This window comes from Neurospora tetrasperma (assembly GCF_000213175.1).
Source record: "Neurospora tetrasperma FGSC 2508 unplaced genomic scaffold NEUTE1scaffold_81, whole genome shotgun sequence".
In the NCBI taxonomy this organism is placed as follows: Eukaryota; Fungi; Ascomycota; class Sordariomycetes; order Sordariales; family Sordariaceae; genus Neurospora; species Neurospora tetrasperma.
The window spans coordinates 6,780,223-6,804,869 of NW_009799179.1; the positions used below are offsets into that span (position 1 = coordinate 6,780,223).

Consider the following 24,647-nt stretch of genomic DNA (forward strand, 5'->3'; position numbering starts at 1 on the left):
TATGGATTGCCGTCCCAGGAAACGAATAACACTTCAGCCTCGGCTTCAGCAAAACAAAGGGTTCTTGAGTTTCAGCGCGCCATAGTGACGCCGCCAGACGGGTTTCAACCACTAAGGATCCGCATCTACGGAGCCACGTAGCGGTAGATACAGCCGCCGGAAACGCCGATGCGCAGCTGGCCCGTCAGGGGTACCCCGATCAACCGCACTGGCAGCAACACCTCTGTGGGCACAGCACTTTGGACACCTTGACATCAACAAACAATACCTGAGCCCTACACGACCGACGATACGCTCTTTTACGAGATCAAGCTACACTGGTATTGATCACGGTTCGCCCACCCGTTACAGATCGATCATCGAGGACCGTGCACCAAGAGTCGCTCTACACACGGACAGAGCTATACCGATTTAGCGACACCACAGTCGGCAACTGCGGTGCGAGAACGATCCACTTCACGGACACGATTTCCAACGAGGATACGCAAGTCTATTCCCCAAAGGGCTCCCTCGTTTCTCGTCGACCTGCTTTCAGTTTTCAAACGCGGGTTTACCTCTGTGGATCATTTATACTTTATAGCGTACTACCGAGTACCGAACGACCGACCACTAGCATTGGCGCTGGCGCAACTGAGGACTCGACCCGCCGATAGCATTGACGAAGCTTGACTACTAAACTCGTTCGTTCGTGTTTATCTTGCTCTTGAATAGACGAGTCGAATCACATCAAGGCACCATCGGGCAGCTCCGTTGGAAACGCTGAACAAGGAAGAAGAATTATCCCTGCTGCTAAATTAAGAGGACACGCAACGATCATAAAAGCGCTACAGAACAAACAAACGGGAGAACACGTTACATACACCACAGACAAGGATACACACATACACAGACGTACATATATATACATAAACAATGTCTAACCGCAGCGCATCCAAGCGCCTAATCAAAGAGCTTACGACCTGGAGCAACGTCGAGTCCAAAGAAGAGAAGGGCGTCGAGCGGTTAGGTCCCATCAACGACGATGAGTTGTTGGTTTGGGAGGCCGTGATTAACGGGAAGGGGGTAGGTGGTGGTTATGATGGTATGTCTCTTTTCTTTGGTTTTTTTTTCCCCTCCCTCCCTCTTATCCATCCATCCCCCTTTCCCTTTTCATGTTTACCTCGTCCCCTCAGCCACACACACCCCTCCCCTTTTCTCCCAAAAGAGCCTCCATTGTTAACGGTAACATACAAAATCTCCAGAAGGCCGCTGGCTCCTCCACATCACCCTCCCACCGACCTACCCCCTCCACCCACCCACCATCAAATTCATCACCCCCATCGTGCACGCCAACGTAGCCCTTACCACGGGGGAGATCTGTCTGGACTTGCTCAAAGAAGCATGGACGCCCGCTTACAGCGTTTTGGAGTGCGTGAGAGCCATCAGGCTGTTGTTGAGCTGCCCAGGCATTGACAGTCCGCTTAATGTGGATGTTGCGGCGCTTATAAGGCAAGGGGATCATGTGGCGGCGAGAGGGCTGGTGGAGTTGTGGGTTGAGGAAGAGAGGTATGAGGGGTCGTGAAAGAGTTGGGGCAGAGTGTAGGGATGGGGATGTGGGATGGAGGTGTAGAATCTATGGGATGGATGGAGGTGGGAATATGAAGCGAGGGTATAGGGTGGGTGTTGTAGATTGGGGGGAGGGCTGAATTGGAATGCGGTGGGATGGGATAGACTATTGGATTTATTTTGGCTAGTAGCTCAAGCGGGCTGTGGAAGCCCCTTACATACGAAGAGCAGTTATGAGTATGTTATGTGGCTCTACTCCCTCCAGGCAACAGATGGCATTGCATGTTTCCAGACCTTACGTTGCTGTTGTAGCGAATCTTCCAAGATGCCAGCCAACGCCTGTGGGCTTGGTATAGATCATTCCTGAGATATACGCTGAGATATCAGGGGCAAATGGTATTGGTACTCGTCACAGCCACGTTGCTGCCATATATAAACTTGTAGAGACGCAAAACAACTCGACACTTGTGCAGTGACTGGTCATGGTTTCTTCCTATGTACACACAAAAGAAAGCGACATCGCTCCAAACTGAATCATCGGAGATGACCCATGGTTACTGTATTAGAGAGCGGCTACGGTTGTTAGTCACAAGAAACAGAACGGAACGATATACCAACCTGTACTTGATGCCAGCAAGAAACCTAACCGCAACCCCTTACTTTTCATTATGCTATTAGTTTAGGAAAAATGAACTTCAAGAGTCCCCCATGTTTCCTCGCCCATAGTCTAGTATATATCGTCAAAAGTCGTCGCTGTATGTCTTTGAAAACTTGACCAAATAAGGTTTGTTATATGACACTCTGCCCTGGTTGCTCAGAGCTCTGCTCTCGACAACAAGCAGACAACCTTAATCATCACACAAGGTTGCGTCTGGCGCATCACACATCAGACGTGTATTTGAACCGCGCCCTCCAGCTGTGCACTTTTCGCTGCCCACATTCCTTCCCATAACCCAAAACTCATCAAAAATTTACAAGAACTTAGAAGAACGCCACAATTGCTGGGCCTAGCAACTCTGGATGCTGTGAAATTGAACATCTCCAAGGCAGAAAATTCCACTGTTACTAGCCAGACTCTTGCCTTTGGCCATGGGCAGCTTGAAGACGAATGAGGAATAGGGCAAAGGTTGAGTAGTCATCTCTGAAGGCCCAGACGCTATGCTGTCATCGTCAAGGAGAGACTGTCATCGCGTCCAGTGGCGGCTTGGGATGCGCGGTGTAAAAATCAATACCGGCAAATGTTTCACTCGTTGTAATGATAAACCTGATGTTTCAGCGTTAGTCCGACGTATCCCACCTTGACATGGCGCACAGCACACACAAGACGCACCTTGTAATTGGGCAAACCAGTTGCTTGCCAGCCCAGTCTTTTGGCCATTTTGGCAAAGCCTTCCGTCTCGATCAAGTGGTAAAAGGGGAACGCGGGGAACATGGCTCCGTCACGGTGCACCTCGGCCTTCACCAGCAACGCCGTACCGCCTACGCCATCCAAAGGCACTTCGGTGTGTATATCCGCACCCGCCTCATACATGTAAGCCATTAGGGCCCGGTAGGTTGCCATGTCGGCGTACCCTTCGAGGAGAATGTCGTCCTTGCCCATCTTGGAAGCCAGCTCTTGCGCGGTCGGGCTGTCCTGCCAGTTGTTGAAGTCATAGGGCCGCTCGTCCATGGCCTTCTTTTCCGCGTTGTAAAACCGCTGGAAGCAGTTGGGCACCGTGAGCGGCTTGCTATGGCTGGCAAGATCCTGGATGAGAGTAGGAGGTGTCTCGATGATGTCGGCGTCCAACCACAACACCCACGATGTGTCGGGCCCGAGAGTCGTAAAGAGGAGCGAGTTGCGGGCTTTGGCCATGGCAGCCCGGCGTGCCTTCTGATTTGCCATCTTGTGGCGCTCGCTCTCATCCTGGGACGGGATGGGCGGGTCGAAGTCTTGTCGTAGGATGATGATGCTCTTAAACCTCTCCTTCTCAAGTCCATGCTTCTGGATCTTTGCGATCTGCTTCTGGAGCTCAACGGTGGCCGCGTTACCCTCCTTGGTCTTGGGCAGAATAAAGCCCAGTGTGATCAGCTCGTGGGGATACGACAGCTTCAACAGGTTATCCCAGTACTCCTGGTAGAAGCGGGCCATGGGCGTAAGGACAAGGACGTTCTCGCGGTTGCCAACGGGGTCGTTTGTAATGGTGACATTGTTGAGGTTGTAGCGTGTTACTGGTGGAGGACCTGCTTTGCCGCCGACAGCGCTTGACTTGCGGAAAGGTGATGTCGGCGGAGAGAGAGGATGCAACGCGGCTGTGGCCTTGCGAGCGGCAGAGAAGTCGGGAGCTGAGGGGGATACTAGAAGGTAGAGGATGACGATTACGAGGACGATGCCAACAGCGATCGTTCCCGGGCTCGTCCTCTTAAGACGAACCGGCCCCAATGGACGCGCCATGGGATGCGTGGAGGATCTATCAAAGAGAAGTAATCATATAGTCGTCTGGGTTCGAAGGCGCGCGCGTTCCCGTCGTCCGTGGTTGGCTTCTCGTGTATGGCTGTGGTCTCTTTCGGTTGTGGGGATAAACGACAACGCTATAGCACTGTTTCGCTATAGCACTGTATGAAGCGCTGTTGCTCCTAGCTTCGTACGCGATAATGAGAGCTGCGCGTATATATTCGTCGGCCGAATAAAGGTTGTCGAAGCCGGTGTCGGTGTTGTCCTGGACACTTTTTTAGTCGGCCACTCAATCGAGTCGGGGTCGAGGGGCGGCCAGGGGCATTGGCAACTCGAGCGGGATGGGGGAATTTAGGGGACGAGGAAAAATTGGGCTTCTGGAAAGAAGACGAGGCGCAAACTGCAAATGCAGTGGCCAGAAATGGGAAAAGGGGTTCAGTGCAGCGCCGTGCCAGAAACCCCAGTGGCTGCTGACATGGGTCAATGTAATCTGAAACGGTGCAGGCAATTCCTGTCCGCTGGCTTTGGTCACTCCAGCAGCATTTTAGACAGCTTCGGGTCTCAGTCACGACTGGCAATCGTGGCAAGGCAACTGGCGACACTCTTGGTCGTGCGCAACCGTGGAAAGGAAAGTGAGAACCGAAGTGGCAGCAACGACGTCGATCCCGTACGAAGCACTCCACCACCTAGCCTGCAACTTCTCCAACTCCAAGCCGGGGGCTTTCGTTTGCTAGGAGACGGGAAGCGGAGGGACAGCGATTGGAGACCCTCTGGACTAGGTAGGTACCTCTAGTCCTAGAGGTACAGTATTAGGTGGAGGCTACAGGGCGAACGCCATCTGCCGTCAAAGTTGCCCTGGAGGCACAGAAGGGACGGGATGGCGAGGGGGAGGGTGGGGGATGCCGGCCAGCAGCTGTCCTGGTGACGGCACCTCAGCGGCATCGGCAGCCCACGTCAGAGCAACTGTAGCCTTGCACCAGTGCCTCTAGCTCCAGGTGCCGAGCTCACATTGCGGATTGCCTCTATCGTACCTCGAAGCAGCAACATCATCAACCACGAAATCCAAGCTTCATCGAGCCGACTGTTTCTACTCTGTCCTGACATCCCCTTGCCGGCTTCGACACTTCCACCTAGCCACACACGTTTCCCACAGTCGACACCAGCGCGCGCATCAACCATGCCGATATCACCCATTATTACGTTCAAGGCGGGCATTTGCGACGTAGATGTTCGTACCACCCTTCCTCCCAGCTTCCCCCGCCCGTCATGACATCCAGTCTTCTCGGCCACTTTGTCGCCTGTTCTCGCCGACTAGTGTGGTTATTGCAACGAAACTAACATCCAGATTCACAGCAAACGTCGAAGCCGTACAAGGTCACGCCCCAAGCTAGGCCCGGCTACATCTACCTTTACTCCGACGATGGTATGTGGACCATGAATACCAGCTAGCGCCGTGGGAGCCGACTTCTTTTCGTGACACAAGCTGACCATTTCATCTTGCAGATTTCATCCATTTCTGCTGGCGCCCTAGAGATGCCCCTGCGGACGAGCCCGAGCTCGACCTCGTCATGATCCCCGAGGACGGACACTTCCTTCCCTACGACACCAAGTCTCCTGCCCAGGCCTCCGCCAAGACCAACGGCCGTATTTTCTCGCTCAAGTTCTCTTCCTCGTCACAGCGCCATATCTTCTGGCTGCAATCGAAGCCTCAGGGTCCTAACGGCGACCCGTCTTTCCTGAGCCCAAGAGATCTGAAGATTGGAGAGATCGTGGATAAGCTTCTACAGGGCTACGAGGTGGATGTGAACAGGGAGCTTGCTTCACTCAGCAGCGGCGGTGGTAACAACCGCCGAGACGATGATGACGACGAGACAATGGAAGACGTTGAGGGCCACGGAGACCCCAATGCCCACCACGAGGGCGGTACTGGCGGCGCTGGTCCTGATGCCACTGGTGGTGATGTCAGGAGGGAGGGCGAGGACGCCAGAGAAGGAGGAGCAGATGGAGCAAGAGCGTAGGTGCTGTTTTCCCGTCACATGAGTTTTGGGAGTTTGGGTTGCTTTGGCGCGCACATCATTTGATCTACTTCAACCAAACATGAGCAAGCTATGGCGCAGAGGGCAACAAGAACGGTGCAACTGTATTGTTACTTGCTAGATGGAGGCACTAAAATTTGACATGCACATGGCGTCCCTCTGCTTTCCGCAAAATTGCGTCTCCAATGCCATTACATGTGCTAATATAGTTCTCGTTGACAGGGCAAATGCTACGAATGCCGAGGCGGATGCGGCTGCCGTTGTACGGAACTTCCTCGAGTCCCTGAAAGGCACCCAAGGGCTTGCCGGAGGTCAAGCCCAAGCTCAAGGCAAATCCTACCCTTTACTCAACGATCTTCTTGAATCCTCAGTCACGATCCCGATGCTCGATTCCGCCACCGACGAATATGTCGACAACCTCTTGAACTACCTACCCCCAACCGTCATTGTCATGTCTCAGCAAGGTGCCAGCGGTACTGATGCCATCGAGGTTGAGCCTAGTGCCGCGTCTGTTGAGGCCGCTCGGCAGGCTATGAGCCAGGATCAGAAGCGCGCGCTTCTGAAGAAGGTTCTCCGGAGCCCTCAGTTTACCCAGAGCCTTGCCAGCCTGACAATTGCTCTTCGGGATGGAGGACTCCCCAACATTTCTGCTGCGTTGGGGATCCAAGTGGAAAATGGTGGTATGGTCAGGGGCGGTACGGTGCCTCTAGGTGGCGGAGATGCCGTCGAGGCCTTTGTGGAAGGAGTGAAAAAGACAATCCAGAAGAAGTAAAGGACTTCAGATCTTGATAGAGCATTCAAGATGAGGACACGACATACAGGAGATTCGGATTGATACCGAGGATCAGTAGGCCCTGTAAATGTAGGAAGGCTTGCGTCCGAAGCTTGATCAAAAATGGAGTTCTGTACCACAGATCTTGACCGCACTAACAAGCACTCGTACATGCCCAAACCTGGAGAGTTGAAAGTCAATCGGGCGTAAAGAAGAAGTCTCCCAAAGTATGCACGCCGGTTCCATCTCCTATACTTCTTCCTGTGCTCTGTGCTGTTGTAAATACTGAGGGCGTGCTTGTTAACGTATAGTGGCCAAGTCATAGTGGCCCTAGCGACTGTCACGGAGTCCCAAAGCCGCGTAAGTTACGTACCCACGACTACCATGTAAAAGGGCCCCACAGCAGGTTCCGCGTCACCAAGGGATGGAACCTTCAACGGGTGTTCGAAGACAGGGCTGCATTTTCCGCCTTCAACGTCATCTGGAATTACCCAACTCGCGCCTTCAACAACCGAACGCAGCCATTAGAGCTCTAAACAACACACAGGCTTCCATCTGGCGCATCTTCAAGCAAGCGACATGGAACAACAAGAAGGACAACAAGCCGAGTACTGGACATTTCCGACCGACCCCGGAGAGTTTGACAAGGACGAGCGCATCTCCTTCTCTAAGCTCGACAACAAATACATCGCGGTTCAAGACGATGGCACCGAATACGAGTTCGACGAGGGCCTCAAGCGCTGGCTTCCCATCATCGACGAAGCCCTAATCGAGGAACACCAGAGGGCATACATAACATCACTCGGAGACGACGGTACAGAGACAGGCCAATTAGGCACAGGACAAGGCAAGAAGAGAAAGAACGACGACCGAGAGGTAAGCTGCGCTCGAATGCGCACCTGTCAACGTCCGCTACTGCCACCATCTTCAACACTCACTCATCCTTCTTTGAAAACATTGATCCAATCATTCCCTTTTCGTCCCATTTTGATACTTTCGAAACAACCGTGAAAGGGAGAGAGCGAGAGAGAAGAGACATCGCTGTGCCCCAGGAGTTCATGAACATGAATGATTTTATGTGTGGTGTTCCTTGTGATGTGGGTGTGAGGACGGACAGGACGAGAGAAAAAAAAAAAAAAAATCCTGGGGAAGACACTAACCAGACGTTTTCTTTCTTTCCCTCGTTGCGCGCACGCCTACAGGACTCCGCCAGCAGTAACCACAACATAAACAACCGTCCATCGAAGAACCGGAAGCGGGAGAAGGCGCCACGGGAGCCCAAGCAAAACACAGCCGTCTACGTGACTGGTCTTCCGCTCGATGCGACGGCTGACGAGGTCGCCGAGCTCTTCTCGCGCAAATGCGGCGTCATTGCCGAGGAGATCGACAGCGGCCGCCCGCGCATCAAGATGTACACGGACGCCAACGGAAACTTCAAAGGCGACGCCTTGATCGTCTTCTTCAAGCCGCAGTCGGTCGAGATGGCCATTATGCTCCTGGATGACACCGACTTCCGCTTTGAGCCTGCTCCGGATGGCAGCAGAATGCGCGTCCAGGCGGCGGATATGAGCTACAAAAAGACCAAATACGACGCAGCAGCAGGCGCGGAGAACGGCGGTGGTGACAAGGCAGGCAACGGTGGCGCAGAGGGGGAAGGCTCGTCCTCTTCGACCCCCTACAACAACATCACCAACCCCAACCCCGTTTCCAGCGACGGTGGCGGTAACGGTCATAACCAACGCAGCCAACAAGACAAAGCCAAAATCATCAAAAAGACTCAAAAGCTCTCCGCCAAGCTCGCCGACTGGGACGACGACGAGCCCTCCCCTTCTGCCCGCCTTCTGGGGCCCGCGATCAAGGAAGCAAAGGGAGGCAAGTGGGACAAGGTCGTGATCCTGCGACACATGTTCACGCTGGAGGAGCTCAACGAGGACCCGGCCGCTCTGCTGGAGATCAAAGACGACATCCGGGAGGAATGTGCCAAGCTGGGGCCCGTGACTAACGTGGTGCTGTTTGATGAGGAAGAGGAAGGCATTGTGAGCGTCAAGTTCGCGACAGTGGAGGCGGCAGAGGCGTGCGTGCATTTGATGCATGGACGGGCATTTGATGGAAGGATTGTTGAGGCTTTCTTTGCTACTGGCAAGGAGCGGTTCAGGAAGAGCAAGAATAAGGATGCGGGTGAGGAGGATGGTGGTGATGATTGAATGAAATGATCAGCGCACGACTGGATTAGGGGATCTGAATGGGGTGTGACTTGAAACTTCTGGTCTATTGATGCTCTGTGCTATGAAAGGAAAGTTCTTTTTTTCCCCTTCGCTTGCATCTGGATTCCTTCGCTCACTACGCGACATCATTACCGTTGATCACAGTTCCCAGTTGAGAGCTACACATGCGGCATGGTCGTTGGCAATATGAGAGAGACTGGTTTTCTAGTGCATATACAACATATGTAAACTAATTCGAGCTATCATTATCACCAGCTCTGACATAACTGATATTCGCAGACTTATGTGATGATCTATGTTACATATTACGTAGCTACTTGTATGTTCCCATGCCCATGTGCCCCCTACATCAAAAGCATACTCAACCAGCCATAGTCAGCGTATAACTCGTGAAGACACTCATCCGTTCACTCGTCAATTTCAACCCTATCCTCAACAGCTCCATCGCCACATCCGGTTGCTCCTTTTGCAGCTTCTCCCATCCTTCCCGGTCCATCATCCACAGCACACAGTCGCGCTCGACCACACACGTCGCCGTTCTCGTCGTCTCCGAGAAGAACGGCAATTCTCCGCACGTCGTTCCGGCCACGATGCTTTCACAAAGCCGCCCCTGTGGCAGATCGTATTCGGCTCTGAGCATACCTTGCTCGAGCAGATAAAATCCTTCTGCCTGCTCCCCGCGCCGGAAAATGACAGTTCCCGCAGGATATTGGAGTCTTTTGAAGTAACCTACGGCACGGAACCAGAAATCCTCGTTTTTGTTGCTGACGTCCTGGAAAATCTGGAGCATCAGCCGTAGCGGCTCCTTAAAGCTTTGCCATCTTGTTGACCCTCGTTGCTGCTCAGCTTGCTGGTTGAGTGCATGACGAGCTGCTACCTGGAGGTGGCTGCGACGGGGAGAAGATCCCAGGGAGTCGAACTGAGGCTGTATGGATGATTGGGTAGAGGGCACTTGCAAGCTGCTGGAAGGTACAGAAGCTGCTGTCCGCGGAAGACGACCTGCTTCTTGACTGGCATACAGTGTCTTGAGAAGCTCGTTCTCACAGTATTCCAAGGCCGAGTTCAGCTCAGGGAGGAGCTTGACGTCAATCCCATCTTCACCGAGACCGGCTGCTCTTAGGTGACGACCCAGTTCTTGTTCGGTGTCAACACCGCTGATAATCAGCTCGATGCCCTTGTGATTGAGCAGGCGGCTGATAGTGTTAAACACCTCTCCGGCGGAATAATCGACACCGTTGACCAGCCACAGATCGATGATGAGGAACCGAATTGGGCGATGGCTGAACTCTTCATCGGAAATCATAGCCCTGATTTTTTCCTCCACGCTCACAATAGTTCCAAAGAAGAGATAACCGGCAAGCTTGATGATGTTGACTTGCTTTCCAGCGTCTCTAAGGTAATGTTGTTGCGTCGGATTTCTTCTCACCGTCGACCCCACCACCTCCCCGGAGTAGATTGCCCTTACAGCCGAAATTCTGGATGTTTGGATAATGAGAGCGGCAAATGCGCAAAGAATGCCAACTCCGATACCAATGACGAAGTCATATGTGCCCATGACCACGACAATGACAAGCACAGTCATGTATTCAAGCCACTTCAACTTTTTCCTTGGTTGCCAAACAGCCTCAATAAGCAGTTCGAAGCCAAGGTCGAAGATGAGCACTCCAACCATCATGACCGGTATGAAGCCAATCAGGGAAGGACCGATCATCATTACGAGGAAAGTAAGAACTGCAAGCATAATACCCGCCAGTCGAGTGTTACCCCCTGAGCGCATGAAAAAGACGCTGTTGGCATAAACCAGGTAGTTCTGAATGCTTCCAAAACAGCCTGACAGGAAGTTTGAGTAGCCATGTAGCTTGAGCTCATGATCGAGGTCGGCATGATCTTCGCCGATGTTCTGTGCCAAAGCTGGAACGTTGATAGGCACATGTAAGATACCAAAGAAGGTCAGGGCAAACATTGCGGGGATACATTGCATAATGGCACTCCAATCGACTTTGTGAAACTCTGTGGAAGAAGTTAGCAATGTTTATATCCCCCATGGAGCAGCTGGGATGCTTACTGTACAGAGTATAAAAATACCACCATGGCTCACCGGGCGGAGGCCCCTCAAACACCCAGCCATGTTTTTGCAGAGTGTCTTGGTCAGGGCCGCCCAAGATGAGTAATACCAAGTAGAACAAGGCAGGTATGGTGAGGATATAGAGAGGAAGGAAATACTTGGACGTGATCTTCGTTTGGCCGTAGAACAGAATGATCGCCAAAGCGAGAGGTACCGTCCATAGTGGGATAGTGTCTGGCTGAATAAGTCGCTTCAGGGTGTCGAGATCGTAATTTAGACTGCCATCCATGCGAGCCGTCACCTCGAAGCCCGTGGCGATCAAGAACCAACCGACACCACCGATACAGCCAATCAGGATATGACGCGGGATGAAACCCACGAGATAGCCAAACTTGAATTTGCCCATAAGGTAGAAAACGGTGCCCGTGAGCATCGAGCTTAGCGCATAAGATGTGATGGTCGTTGCGATGACCGCTTCTGGGTCATCTTCGCCGACAATTTCGGTAATGGTACCAGCCATACTGTGGAAGAAGGGCACAACCTCGATCTTTGATGCTGTTAGTATGAATGGACGGTCAGAGATATTAGACACAAGACTACTCACCAACTCGGAGCCAACACCACCCTTGAACACGCTCCCAAGGGAGAATGTCAACTGTGATATGATTGTGCTGATGTAGAAGATCGAGATACCGGCGGACCCCAAGCTCGAAAAAATTGGATTTGCTAAAGGGAAAAGAATCATGCCGTACGAAAGCGCGTCAAGGATGTTTAACAGGAGTCCCACAATGACGGCTGGTAAACATTGGACAGGTGTAACGATAACGTTCTTCCAGAGAGCGTGGCGGTCCCAGCGCTTTGGGGTTGCTGCCACCTTGGCAAAACTGGCAATGTGATCCCATCTATCCCTCGCGGAAGCGGCAAGCCTTGTCGTCCATCGCCGTTTCGGACTCTTTTGATCTTCGATATCAGCATCGTGGCCGGAGCCGTTGACCATACCATAATCATGCCGGGCCTCGCGTGATGTGGTCCGAAGCAACGGTGCGTGCTCGTCTGAAGTATCGGCTGCCTCTGCCTCCCGCTCGGTTGGTTGGACTAGTTCCGGGTGTTTCCATGACCCTCTCCTGCTGCTCTCACCATTCTCCCACGAATTATCTTCTTCGTAGCCCTCATCGCCACGTGAAGCCGGCATATATATCGTACTCGGTGGCGATCTCTTCAGCATTGTGGTGAGCATAGATGGTCCCTCGGTTGTTGATTCGACATCGGTTTCTGGCGATAGGGGCTCAGATACGTTTACGTTGAGGGCGTCCTGGTACCTACCATCACCCTCTTCGGCATCTTCGGTGCCAGTGGCCTGAGCTATGTGGCCGAGAACTGTTTGTTGCGAGATAGAGGATCGTCTTCGATCAAGGAACGCTGGGCTTTGTCGGTCTTTTGGGTCGGAGAGAAAATAGTTCGCTAGCTCGGCGGTATCCTGGCGAACGGATTGTGCGTATTGGTAACTGTCTAGAGGAGCTGTGAAGAGATGATCAAGCACAAGTCAGCGGCATATCAACCAAGAAGGATAGTTATCAGTTGGGAGAGGGGGAGGGAGTTATAGTCATACCTAGATTTTCACGGACCGAGCCATGAATGAAGGACCTCAAAGGTTCGCGGTGCGCAACTGAATTCACCGAAGTTGAATATAGCTGATGGGCCTCATTGCTGGTAGGATCCTGGCAGGGCCGAGTTGGGATGGTTTTGGAGGGACTCGAAGACTCTATTTCCTCCTGGGCCGAAGCATACTGCGAAACGGAGGAAGACCGTCTGGGAGATCTCCTCCATGAGGAGAAGCCAACAGCTGGAGACGACATGGAAGGTCGCAAAGAGACGCAACAACCTACAGGCTGCTATCGGTATAGGTATGCGATAGGCCGGTGCCAGATAGGTATGTATGCCAGGTTTGCCAGAGCGGCAAGGGCAGTTGAGCATCCGCCGGGTCGTTTCGAGAATTCCGGGGTGACAAGTGGGAGAGGTGCAAGATGCCGTCACTGACTGTACGCGGGGGAGTTGACAAGCACCGAGCAACCTGATGCCTGGCTTGCCAGCTGAACTGTTATGCAGACTGGATTATATGATGCGGAAGCGAGTAAAGAAGCACGTCAGTGCAGAAAAGCAATGTCCTGTGGCTGGAGAGCGGAAGGACGGGAAGGAAAGTAAGAAAAAGAATTCAAGATATGTAGAAAAATAAAAAGGCAGCACCTGATGTGACCATGTAGATGTCCGCGAAGAGAAGAAAACGTGACAAATATCCTCGGATAAGTTGGAGGGAAAAATGAATGATAAAAAAAATAGAAATAACGACAGGCCGAGCTATCGTAGAAGGTCCGTCCTCAGCTGGAGGCGATTCGAGGAGTGCAGGCCGGTGGTTAGAAGCAAAATTCTATGGAGCAATCTTGTCGACAGCAACATACAAGAAGCACCGACCGCGCCATGCTGCATCCGGCTGGAACTCTTTGGCCCCGCCTGCAAAGACTTCGTTAAGCCTACAACAGGGAGGGATATCTGATTAGTATGTACATAAGCTTCGACGGTTCGGGGTTTTCCATGTTGTCCCGGCGTGCGTCGTAGCGTCTATCGTACCTAGCGCCGGAGGAAGACTGAACAAGAACTGATACGGTCTCAATTGATCAGTTGAAAGCCAATGATACTACCTAGCAGTTGCTAGATGGCCTGGACCTGTTGTTTCTAGCTGGCCATGGTGGGGTTGAGGCCGTGGGAAGGGAAAGGCGTCATCTGCATGATGTAATCCTTGTTCCACCAAGCAGCCTTCCCAGTGCGAATTGGTTTCTCTTTTTTGAAATTGAACGCTGCACCCCAGTAACTATCATTCAGCTCCACGTGTGACAGACTGACAACGAGCACACGGCAATAACGGTCAAAAGTTTACATAACCCTATGACTGTTCTTATCGCCTTCTTCAGATGGGCCCTATTAGCTGTAGTTTGACAATTCAAGGACTAGTCAGTACCTCTTCTCTTTACTCGGGTTGATTCTCAGTATCTGCCATCAACGAAACAATATACTGAAAAAAGGGTGTTATCAGCCGCCACAAACACAGTGTTGCCATGCCAGAAAACTTGGCCACTGGTTGGTGAAAAAATTTGAAGGGCCTTGTGAAACCCCTTGCTGGCTGTCACTCCAGCCTCGACGTTCGCTATCGTCCACCGCGGCAATTCCGTGTGGGTTCCTGAATCAATGGTCTGGCCGTCAAAGTAACCTTTCCCTCATCCTTCCCGCAACTTACAAACTGTGCTTCCGTCTGGTTGTGGGCTCATGGTCCCTTGTCGATGCAAGCACTTCTCAAACCTTCATTGACGGTCCAGCCATTGAGAAAGAGTAGATGGTAACTCCTTGCCCCACATAGACTCAAAATATTTGGTTGAAGTCACCTTTGGCCGTCATCGTAGTACAAGGACTGGTCAGCTCTGTGTGTACGGCGCAACCCTTTTGAGTCGGTCCTTTGCGCTCCCTCCAACATCTAGCTGCTGATCAATAACCATTGCACATGGCTTCTGGTCGACGCCATTGAGTCCGTCACTCCCTCTCCGGTACTGTTCGGAAGGCGCCACGCCGTCAATGGTCAGGAAAGAGCGAGGGGCCTGTCAACCTGTCGGCAACCGCTGCCGATAGCAGTTTTCCATTGCTGGTCTGCAGCAACAAGCTCCGGCCTCAAATCATCGATGCCAGGTCGATTTTGTTCAACCCAACTTTTGCAAATATCCCTGCACAATCAGACGCTCCACATCTCCTTGCCGGACATAGAACTGACTGTTCTTTGTCAGGTTGATCGCCCTTTAGACATGCGTTAGTTAGCTTGGAACCAAAGCCATCATCTACTCCTCCATCTGTAGCGTAGCTTACCCATATTCGGTTTGGATCTCGCCCGCATCCTTCAACACTCGGACGTCGATAAAAAGGTCTCGTGGGGGTTCGAGACTGCCTGTGAGATCGATATCCGTCCATTGGCCTTTGTAGAGGGCCAACAAATCTCCAAACTGTCGAAAATAATCCTCTTCCTGGGGACTAAGACTGCTGGTGGTCCCGCCCCCTTCATTGCCCTCCGTCACGCCCTTGGGCCCTCCTGTCGTCTGGCCGGCAAGGTCGAGGATATCGGCTCCATTCCACACCAGCTCCTCGAGCTTGTCTGTTCGGATTCGGTGATAGGCGAGCAGACAGCGCTTGTTCCTCCGCATTGAAAGGTGGTTGACCAGCAGCGTGCACGCGGTGGCCTGTTCGGCGGAAGGATCAAATGACCCCTGGAAAGGTTCAAGTAAACTGGCGACGTCTTTGTCAAGATCCCGGATTTCTCGGGCCACTGCACGGACAAGCTCGGTCTGATAAGGTGGAAGATGGCTCAGGTTCTGTGTCCTCTTGGCATGCTGGACCTGGTGATGGTGTGAGTGTTCGTATCCAGGGAGGATGCAGTGAGCTTGCACAAACCAGTTTGTTACCCAAGTCACCGTACATGGGCATGTTTTCGACTTGGCTTAAATGCCTTTTTGGACAGTTCGAAGCTGAAAAGTGTGACAGTTATTGAGACTCTGTCTATTTTCTGACGCGTCTCAAGTCGCGTCGTTTTCTCGAACAGCCAGGCGGGTGAAGTTTGAGGTTGTTCCGTCTGGATGTGAGACCGTTCTATGGCCACTAGCATATCAAGCGTTGTTAGGCAGGATAGGCGCTACAAGATGGTCTAAGCACTGCACTTAAACGCGGGGTGGGCATCAAAAGTCCTCGGACAGCCCTAACCCGAAGCAGAATACATGTATCCGAACATTTTCTTCGTCCCATTCCCTCTCAACCAGCTGCATACGGCGTGTCCCAAGGCATGCGTGCAGTCAGGGCATGTATTCTTTATCACTTACGTCGGCGACAAGAATGGGGATATTCATAAAGCAAGACGTACAGAGGTAGTTGAAGGGTGATGCTTCTCATGGGCAAAGACCGCAGTACAGGCCACCGTACCTTTGAAACGAACGTCTCATTTCCTGAAGCTGATACCAGTTCAGAGATACATGTGAAGAATCGGAGTCCCTTCGCACATGGTGCACACATTCTACATGACCCTACGTCCAAAAGTTACTAGCATCAAGCCCTTGAACAGTTGAAGAAATATTCAATAAACTATTGCTAAGCAGACTCGATATAATCTATCAACTGTTGAAACCAGCAACCTTCTCGGACCACCTTGATACTCGCACCCGCCCATAACGCACCGGACAATCGGTAATGGTGACGAGGAAAGACTACACTAGGCTCCGTAGGGTTGCCAAATTCCAACTTCAGATGGGCTGCTCCATTGGACAAGCACTCGGCATGCGCAAAGATACAACAACTACGATCCATGAGTTAGCTCAAGAGCCGCGAAAAGAAGTAATATTCCAAATCGAATGAGATGCCAAAAGGGTCAGAGTCGCATAAATGCTGGTTTCGTCGTCATCTGCAGAGGTCTTAAGTCTGCTTGGTAACACGGACCAATTCGATCATCACGGGATGGGCGTGGGAGTACCGGTAACGGAGGAGTAGGGAAGGGGAATATCAAACAAGGTGCTAGAACTTACACTAATGACAGACACCGACACGGTGTATCTTTGGCATTGCCAGCTTTTAGCAATCTGGAGCCATTCTCTCTGATATCTCCCACAATGGCGCTGTTCAACGCGGCGGTTGCACACGAAGAACCAAAACGGGGAGAATTTCGCACAACAAAAAATTTCCTGGCCATTAAATACAGACAGTGCACAGACCAGGCACAGAAACCCACCGAACTGACCGAAGACTCCATCATGAAGACGGGACCTACGTCTACATGGAAGCTCCGATAAGATAAGGAGCTAAGTACTGTACAGTAATTTCCCCTGCTCGTGCATGCACCTGCTCGTGCATAACACCCTCTAAATGCTTACAGATCGCTGGCCGCAATTATTTAGTATGGGCAGTTGCATAACTACTATTTACATATAAAACTGCCCGCTAAAATGGGTGCGTATGCATTTATTAGCGCCCTTTTTTAAGGACCTTTTAAGGCCTAATAGTTATACTAACTCCCTAATGTCTCCGTAAATTCCTACCCTAGGGCGACCAAAAATCTTGGCATCGAGCCTACTCGTGCATATGTCCCTCTAAATGCATGCAAAGTGCTGTCCCGGATTACATGCACGAACAGGGGAAATTACTGTATGTAGGTAAGCTCTTCCCCAGCTTCACGGCGTCAGTGCCACTGGAAGTTGCGAGAGCTTTCGACCTCCATCCATGTCAACGGTCAGTGGCACTACGTCAGGCCATATAAACCAGAGACATACCTTCGTGTCATACTACCCTACAATGATTCAAGTTTGATTTTAGACTAGTCGTTCCTCTGAAATAAAACACATACTCAAGTCTTAAAATGCAAACAAGGCGCCAATTGCTAGCGACTGCCACTCGGCGCATCAGTGAGGCGTCGAGGGCCTCTCTCTCACGAACCACGCGCCAGTTTCCCCGGGCACCGGCGCTGGGCGTAACCGTACCGGCACTCAATGCCACTCATCTAACCAGCTCTCTTCGTCTTCTTCCCACAATAACGACTCGATCGTATGCCAACGGCAGACCACGCCCCCCAGGCGGTACCCATCGCATGAACCTCGGGGGTGAGGACGAGAAACCAGCATTGGAACAATACGGTATCGACTTAACAGCAAAAGCACGAGAGGGAAAGCTCGATCCGGTCATCGGCAGAGCGGCGGAAATCCAGAGAACCATCCAAATCCTGTCACGGAGAACGAAGAACAACCCGGTGCTCATTGGATGCGCCGGTGTTGGCAAGACAGCCATTCTTGAAGGCCTTGCGCTGGAGATTGTGAAGGGCGCGGTGCCTGAAAGTATCAAAAACAGGAGAGTCATCAGTCTCGATCTCGGATCTCTTATTGCAGGAGCCAAGTTTAGGGGTGATTTTGAGGAGCGGCTGAAGAAGGTCCTGGGCGAAGTGCAAGAAGCCAACGGAGAGGTTATCCTGTTTATCGATGAGCTCCATACTCTCCTTGGTCTCGGAAAGGCCGAAGGCTCCATTGATGCGTCGAACCTCTTGAAGCCAGCTCTTTCTAGAGGTGAGCTTCAGTGCTGTGGTGCAACCACCATGACTGAGTACCGTCAGATCGAGAAGGATGTTGCTCTCGCTCGCCGGTTCCAGCCCATCATCGTCAGCGAGCCGACAGTGGAGGATACCATTAGTATTCTGCGCGGTATCAAGGAGAAGTATGAAGTTCACCATGGTGTCCGTATCACTGACGGAGCACTGGTTGCTGCCGCTACTTATTCCAACCGTTACATCACCGACCGTTTCCTTCCCGATAAGGCCATCGACTTGATGGACGAAGCCGCCAGCTCGCTTCGCCTACAGCAAGAAAGCAAGCCCGACGATATCCAGCGGTTGGACCAGAAGATCATGACCATTCAGATTGAGCTGGAAAGTTTACGAAAGGAGAAGGACGTTGCCAGCGTCGAGCGCCGCGAGAAGCTCGAGGCTGACCTGAAGAAGTACCAAGATGAAGTCGCCGTACTGACGGAAAGGTGGCTGAAGGAAAAGGCCGAAATCGACAGCATCAAGCAAACCCAGGCAGAGCTTGACAGAGCCCGCATTGAGTTGGAGCAAGCACAGCGAACCGGAAACTTTGCCAGGGCTTCGGAATTGAGATTTGGCGTCATTCCAAACCTGGAAAAGAAGCTACCCAAGGACGGCGAAAGACCTACCCGTGATCTCTCTCTCATCCATGATTCGGTCACCGCTGACGACATTGCCAACGTCGTCTCCAGAATTACCGGCATTCCCATTTCCAAGTTGTCCAGCGGCCACACGGAGAGACTGATTCACATGGAAGACATCCTCCGCGAGTCTGTCCGCGGTCAAGACGAGGCCCTGAAGGCGGTTGCCGACGCAGTGCGAATGCAAAGAGCCGGCTTGAGCGGCGAGAACCGCCCACTGGCCTCCTTTTTCTTTCTCGGCCCCACCGGCGTCGGCAAGACAGAGCTGTGCAAGAAGCTCGGCGGCTTCCTTTTCTCGACCGAGACCGCCGTCGTTCGATTTGACATGAGCGAGTTCCAAGAAAAGCACACCATCTCGCGCCTGATCGGTGCTCCCTCCGGCTACGTCGGCTACGAAGACGCCGGCCAGCTGACCGAGGCCGTCCGCCGCAAGCCCTACGCCGTCATCCTTCTCGACGAGTTCGAAAAGGCGCACAGAGACATCTCGGCCTTACTCCTTCAGGTCCTCGACGAGGGCTACCTGACCGACGCCCAGGGCCACAAGGTCGACTTCAAGAACACCATCATCGTGCTCACCTCCAACCTCGGTGCCGACATCCTGGTCGGAGCCAACCCCATGGTCCCCTACAAGGAGACGGAAGACGGCGACATCCACCCCGACGTCAAGCAGGCCGTCATGGACGTCGTCGCATCTCAGTACCCGCCCGAGTTCCTTAACCGTATCGACTCCTTTATCATCTTCAAGCGTCTCGCTATGGAGGCGCTCAGGGACATTGTTGACATCCGCCTGAAGGAGCTCCAGGAGCGACTCAACGATCGCCGCATCACCCTCGACGTTCCCGAAGAGGTCCGCCAGTGGCTGGCTGAGAGGGGATATGATCCCAAGTTTGGCGCGAGGCCGCTCAACAGGCTCATCACCACCGAGATTGGAAATGGGCTTGCGGATAAGATTATTCGTGGACAGATCAAGTCTGGCGATAAGGCGGTGGTGGAAATCAAGGAGGACAGGAGCGGACTGAATGTCTACGCGGAGCAGCAGGAGCAGCCTCCGGCTGCCGAGGAGGCTGAGGCTGAGGCTTAGACTGCTCCTGAGGCATGAAGTGGCCCGCTGCTGCTAATCTGATCCCAGGTTGACGTCGAGCAGTTGTATCTTTATTGTATCTCATTTGTTACTGGTTGTCCTCTTATGTTACATTGCATGGTTTATGGTTCGGGAAACAGGACGTTAAAAGGCATTGGAAGTGTAGTTCATATGATGTAAATTTGATATCTGCATGTAGTTCTTGCATGTCTACACATGAACAACATATATCGTAGAATGGCATTCATGATGGTACTTCTGGGATGTGTACGACCAGTTGGTGTGATTTGTGATTTGTGTGGTGTCTAAATTCAAACGAGTTTATCTCCACCGATACCGGCAACGTTGTTGTGTGAGACCTTAGTGGTGAGTCATGCCTACTTGAGGTTAGCCACAGCTCGTCGGTCGTAGCAGGGCGCTAAGGAACACATGTTTACAATATAGACTTGTCGTTTTCAAGGTCACAGAAGAGTATCACCAGTGGCGTCTATACACATCGACGTGATATCACCAACACTATGCGTGAAAGGCTCGGGATGCATCCGGAGACATATTTAAATCTTTGGCTGATGCTCCTACAGCTTTGTGTCGTCAGTTAAGCTGGTAGATGATTTAGGCTTCAAGGAAAAACACTTAAAAGTGTGCCACTAATATGATTTGAACCCTCTACCTCCCTCACCCTGGTCTACGGAATAGTCTGGGAATCCAGCTCTATCTTTTATCATTTTTGGGTACCTTGACGGACATGGCAGGAGAAAAAACGGGACCGGTCAGCATCAGCAAAAATTTACCAAAAAAATTGGTAGCGTCTCTTTGAGTAGCGTGTCATCCTTAGTGCAGGGGCCATGCTAATCTTCTCTGTATCGTTTCAACTGTTTGTTTTATTAGCATCACATCATACCGCTTGACCACGAAACCGACGGGCAAACTTACATTGACCAAATTGCCCCGAAGGGCGAAAATGCAAGCAGAACCTGGCCACTATAAACCCCGTTTCAGAACCCTCTAGGTGCTGCAAACTGCACACGCTACAGCGCGCTCCTAACACCTGCAGCTGGCGATCGGCGCCGGTGCACCTGCCATGCGTCCACTGGGCAATTGATCGTCGGGCGCACAAACCACAGCCGAGGGAAAAATGCAAAAATAAAAAATGCTGGAAAACAACCAGATACAAAACGCACGAGCCTTGTTCTCGAGATGCGCAGGAGAAACGGCCGGCTGGAAGCACACCTGACACAACGTTCGCGCAAGACAACAATAACAAAAGAGGAAACAAGGAAAAAGACGGTTCACCGGAATTGAGAAGGGAATCAATCGGGAGAAGTGGAAACAAAAATTCTTGTACAGGTAGTGCGGCAATTTGCACTTCTGTGATAACCAACTGTACCCGAATAGGTACTAGGCTTGCTAGGGCGTCCTTGAGCAGACTGCGGGGCTAGCGCCCGAACCCGGCGCATCCATTGATGGGACCCACTCGGGGGGGAAACCGACCTTCTCGCCCACTTACACGCAGTAGTAGCAGCCATTCGACCCCGCCAAGGGTTCTTTGCACGAAGAATTATTTCCGACCCCTCCATGATGTGATCGACTTACCTATAGTGTACACTACTTGCAACTACGGGTCGCGATCGCAAGTCCCACTCTGCCCTCTCCACCATCTTCACTTGTGACTGTACTCGGGCGAGGTGCTGTCGACTTGAAATTCCAGACGCCCTGCCACTTCTTAAGCTCCCTCTCCCCTCTTTTCCTTGTCGTTTTGCAACACCAGCAGTAGCAACGATCACGCTGTTCTACCTCAGACAAGCCCTCCTCCGCCTTTCCCGACCACCAATCCCCCCTGCCATCACCTCGGTCGCAAGAAAGTGGTTCGCAATGGCTGCCAACCAGAGAATCGCCATTGTGTCGGTCTACGACAAGACCGGCCTTCTCGACCTGGCCAAGGGCCTCGTCCAGCACAATGTCCGCATCCTCGCCTCTGGCGGTACCGCCAAGATGATCAGGGAGTCTGGCTTCCCTGTCGAGTAAGGATCCCTATTCTCGAACCCGTTTGCCTTTGGTGATGTGATCTGGACGCATGGGCGACAGCGCGCTGACAGCTCTTTTTTTCCTACGTATTAGGGATATCTCGGCCATCACCAAGGCCCCCGAGATGCTGGGCGGTCGCGTCAAGACCCTTCACCCTGCTGTCCACGCCGGTATCCTCGCCCGCGAGCTCGCTTCGGACGAGAAGGACCTCGCTGAGCAGAACATTGAGAAGGTTGACTATGTCATCTGCAACCTCTACCCCTTCAAGGATACCGTGGCCAAGATCAACGTCACCGTCCCCGAGGCCGTTGAGGAAATCGATATTGGCGGTGTCACTCTTATCCGCGCCGCCGCCAAGAACCACGCTCGTGTTACCATCCTGAGCGACCCCAACGACTACGCCGAGTTCCTCAAGGAGCTCGAGTCTGGCGAGATCAAGGACTCCAGCCGTCAACTCTATGCCCTCAAGGCCTTCGAGCACACCGCCGACTACGATGCTGCCATTTCCGATTTCTTCCGCAAGCAGTATGCTGGCCATGGCCTCCAGCACCTTCCCCTCCGCTACGGTGCCAACCCTCACCAGAAGCCTGCTGCTGCCTACGTCAAGGAGGGCAAGCTTCCCTTCACCGTTGTCAATGGTGCTCCCGGCTACATCAACCTTCTCGATGCTTTCAACGCCTGGCCCCTTGTCAAGGAGCTCAAGAAGGCTCTCGGGAAGCCCGCCGCTGCCAGCTTCAAGCACGTCTCTCCCGCCGGTGCTGCCATTGGCCTTGAGTTGACCGCCGATGAGCGCAAGGTCTACATGGTCGATGATATCCCGGGTATCGAGACCTCTGGCCTCGCCCAGGCCTACGCCCGCGCCCGCGGTGCCGATCGCATGAGCAGCTTCGGTGACATGATTGCCCTCAGCGACGTTGTCGATGTTCCTACCGCTACCATCATTAGCAAGGAGGTTTCGGATGGTGTCATCGCGCCCGGCTTCGAGCCCGCCGCCGCTGAGATCCTCAAGAAGAAGAAGGGTGGCCGTTACCTCATGCTCCAGGTTGACCCTGAGTTTGAGCCCAGCAAGAGCGAGACTCGCACTGTCTTCGGTATCACCCTCGCCCAGGGCCGCAACGACGTTGAGATCTCCCCTGAGACCTTCTCTAACATCATCACCCCCAAGGATGGCACTCTCCCCGAGAACGCGCAGCGCGATCTCACCATCGCCACCATTGCCGCCAAGTACACCCAGAGCAACTCAGTCTGCTACGCTGCTAGAGGCCAGGTAGTCGGTTTGGGTGCCGGTCAGCAGTCCAGAATCCACTGCACTCGCCTTGCTGGCGACAAGGCTGACAACTGGTGGTTGCGCTTCAACCCCCGCGTCATTGGCATCAAGTGGAAGAAGGGTGCCAAGCGCCCCGACAAGAGCAATGCCATCGACCTTCTCGTCAGCGGTCAGCTCCCTAAGGATGGTCCTGAGCGCGAGTCGTTCGAAGCTCTCTTCGAGGAGGTGCCCGCTGCCTTCACCGAGCAGGAGAAGAACGAATGGCTGTCCAAGCTCACTGATGTCTGCATCTCTTCTGACGCTTTCGTAAGTTCACCCCCTTCTGTTGACTGCCAGTCGCTACCATTATTAACACAACTGTATTAGTTCCCCTTCGTTGACAATGTCTATCGCGCCGCGCGCTCCGGCGTCAAGTACATTGCCGCCCCCAGTGGCAGCCAGAACGACAGTCCTGTCTTCGAGACCGCCGAGAAGCTTGGCATCACCTTCGTCGAGCAGAACACTCGTCTGTTCCACCACTAAAGTCGCCAAACTTTTCCAAACCTAAATACCTCGAAACACTTCGTAACAGAAGATGGATGGTTATGATTGATACCCTTCTCGCATAAATCAACTTTGCGATTTTTTCTTTGAGTTTACAAAAAATGGCGAAATGTACTTATGACGACCACTACTATGAGAGAGTGGTTGTTTACGGGATGGTATACAGGACTGGATGGAACGGATGGCTATGTTTGCTCTTTTTAAATGGGGATCCTGGGGGAACACAAAAGTTCAACACTTTTTCTTTGCTTGATGAAGCACTTTCTCCCTGAAGCAAAAGTCGTTGATGAAGTGATGATGATAATGATGATGATGATCGCTTGACTGGCAGAAAGCGCCTATCAAATTACCTCATGACACGGAGGGCTGATTTCCTTCATGATGAATGAAAGAATAAGAAAGAAGAAAAAAAAAGTTTTATAATCCTTTCACTCAAACTATTCAATACTTGATTATCCTCGGGATCTGATAATAAGCCCATGTTCATGAAACCGAATGAGATGAAGAGGGCGGACAGCAAGCAGTACGCAACAACGGCCGACAGAGTCGAAGACATACATACGTGACACAGCATACTAGTACTAAAACTACTGATTGATTCAGAAGCTGGTCTGTCGTCCTCGTCATCATCGGCATATAGATACAACATCTGACTTCCGGGGAGCAGGATTTTCCCCTAAACACGTTTCCATAGCGCTGGATTAGTTTGTTGAGCTCCTTCAACGGATGATACAGTATCGTAAGCTGTCGGAGGCGAATTTGAGTGGGAAATGGGAAAAGAGGATTGGCGGGACGGGAGAAGAGAAAGCCGATGGAGAATTTCTAGCGAAGAAAACCGCGGGGGTGGGGGGGGGGGGGGGGGGGGGGGGTTGGGG

At 52.4% G+C, this 24,647-nt stretch overlaps 8 protein-coding genes across 8 annotated transcripts; 5 read left to right on the top strand and 3 right to left on the bottom strand.

Moving 5' to 3' along the window:
- Window positions 1-912: 912 nt before the first annotated feature.
- Window positions 913-1,561, top strand: NEUTE1DRAFT_73224 (uncharacterized protein; the record flags this gene model as incomplete). The annotated part of the gene is made up of 2 exons (XM_009858345.2): window positions 913-1,081; window positions 1,242-1,561. 2 exons carry the CDS (start codon window positions 913-915, stop codon window positions 1,559-1,561), a joined length of 489 nt encoding a protein of 162 aa, XP_009856647.1.
- Window positions 1,562-2,788: 1,227 nt separating this feature from the next.
- NEUTE1DRAFT_91925 (mannan polymerase complexes MNN9 subunit) lies at window positions 2,789-4,129 on the bottom strand (the record flags this gene model as incomplete). Its single annotated transcript, XM_009858346.1, has 2 exons — window positions 2,789-2,809; window positions 2,876-4,129. The coding sequence occupies 2 exons, from the start codon at window positions 3,974-3,976 to the stop codon at window positions 2,789-2,791; spliced, it is 1,122 nt and encodes a 373-aa protein (XP_009856648.1).
- Window positions 4,130-4,878: 749 nt separating this feature from the next.
- NEUTE1DRAFT_119035 (uncharacterized protein) lies at window positions 4,879-6,562 on the top strand (the record flags this gene model as incomplete). Its single annotated transcript, XM_009858347.1, has 4 exons — window positions 4,879-5,204; window positions 5,330-5,399; window positions 5,480-5,990; window positions 6,235-6,562. Coding segments are annotated over 4 exons (960 nt in total), but the record flags the coding sequence as incomplete, so codon positions are not given.
- NEUTE1DRAFT_133528 (uncharacterized protein) lies at window positions 6,524-9,002 on the top strand (the record flags this gene model as incomplete). Its single annotated transcript, XM_009858348.1, has 4 exons — window positions 6,524-6,979; window positions 7,096-7,144; window positions 7,332-7,660; window positions 7,948-9,002. 4 exons carry the CDS (start codon window positions 6,908-6,910, stop codon window positions 8,986-8,988), a joined length of 1,491 nt encoding a protein of 496 aa, XP_009856650.1.
- Window positions 9,003-9,049: 47 nt separating this feature from the next.
- NEUTE1DRAFT_73236 (uncharacterized protein) lies at window positions 9,050-12,930 on the bottom strand (the record flags this gene model as incomplete). Its single annotated transcript, XM_009858349.1, has 4 exons — window positions 9,050-11,019; window positions 11,075-11,621; window positions 11,679-12,592; window positions 12,684-12,930. The coding sequence occupies 4 exons, from the start codon at window positions 12,928-12,930 to the stop codon at window positions 9,371-9,373; spliced, it is 3,357 nt and encodes a 1,118-aa protein (XP_009856651.1).
- Window positions 12,931-14,468: 1,538 nt separating this feature from the next.
- Window positions 14,469-15,678, bottom strand: NEUTE1DRAFT_91937 (DNA replication complex GINS protein psf-1; the record flags this gene model as incomplete). The annotated part of the gene is made up of 3 exons (XM_009858350.1): window positions 14,469-14,911; window positions 14,981-15,504; window positions 15,560-15,678. 3 exons carry the CDS (start codon window positions 15,590-15,592, stop codon window positions 14,818-14,820), a joined length of 651 nt encoding a protein of 216 aa, XP_009856652.1.
- A 1,693-nt stretch (window positions 15,679-17,371) lies between these two features.
- NEUTE1DRAFT_91940 (heat shock protein 78, mitochondrial precursor) lies at window positions 17,372-19,937 on the top strand (the record flags this gene model as incomplete). Its single annotated transcript, XM_009858351.1, has 1 exon — window positions 17,372-19,937. One exon carries the CDS (start codon window positions 17,505-17,507, stop codon window positions 19,935-19,937), a length of 2,433 nt encoding a protein of 810 aa, XP_009856653.1.
- Window positions 19,938-21,690: 1,753 nt separating this feature from the next.
- Window positions 21,691-24,130, top strand: NEUTE1DRAFT_119037 (bifunctional purine biosynthesis protein; the record flags this gene model as incomplete). The annotated part of the gene is made up of 3 exons (XM_009858352.1): window positions 21,691-21,958; window positions 22,056-23,535; window positions 23,596-24,130. The coding sequence occupies 3 exons, from the start codon at window positions 21,810-21,812 to the stop codon at window positions 23,749-23,751; spliced, it is 1,785 nt and encodes a 594-aa protein (XP_009856654.1).
- Between the last annotated feature and the right edge of the window lie 517 nt (window positions 24,131-24,647).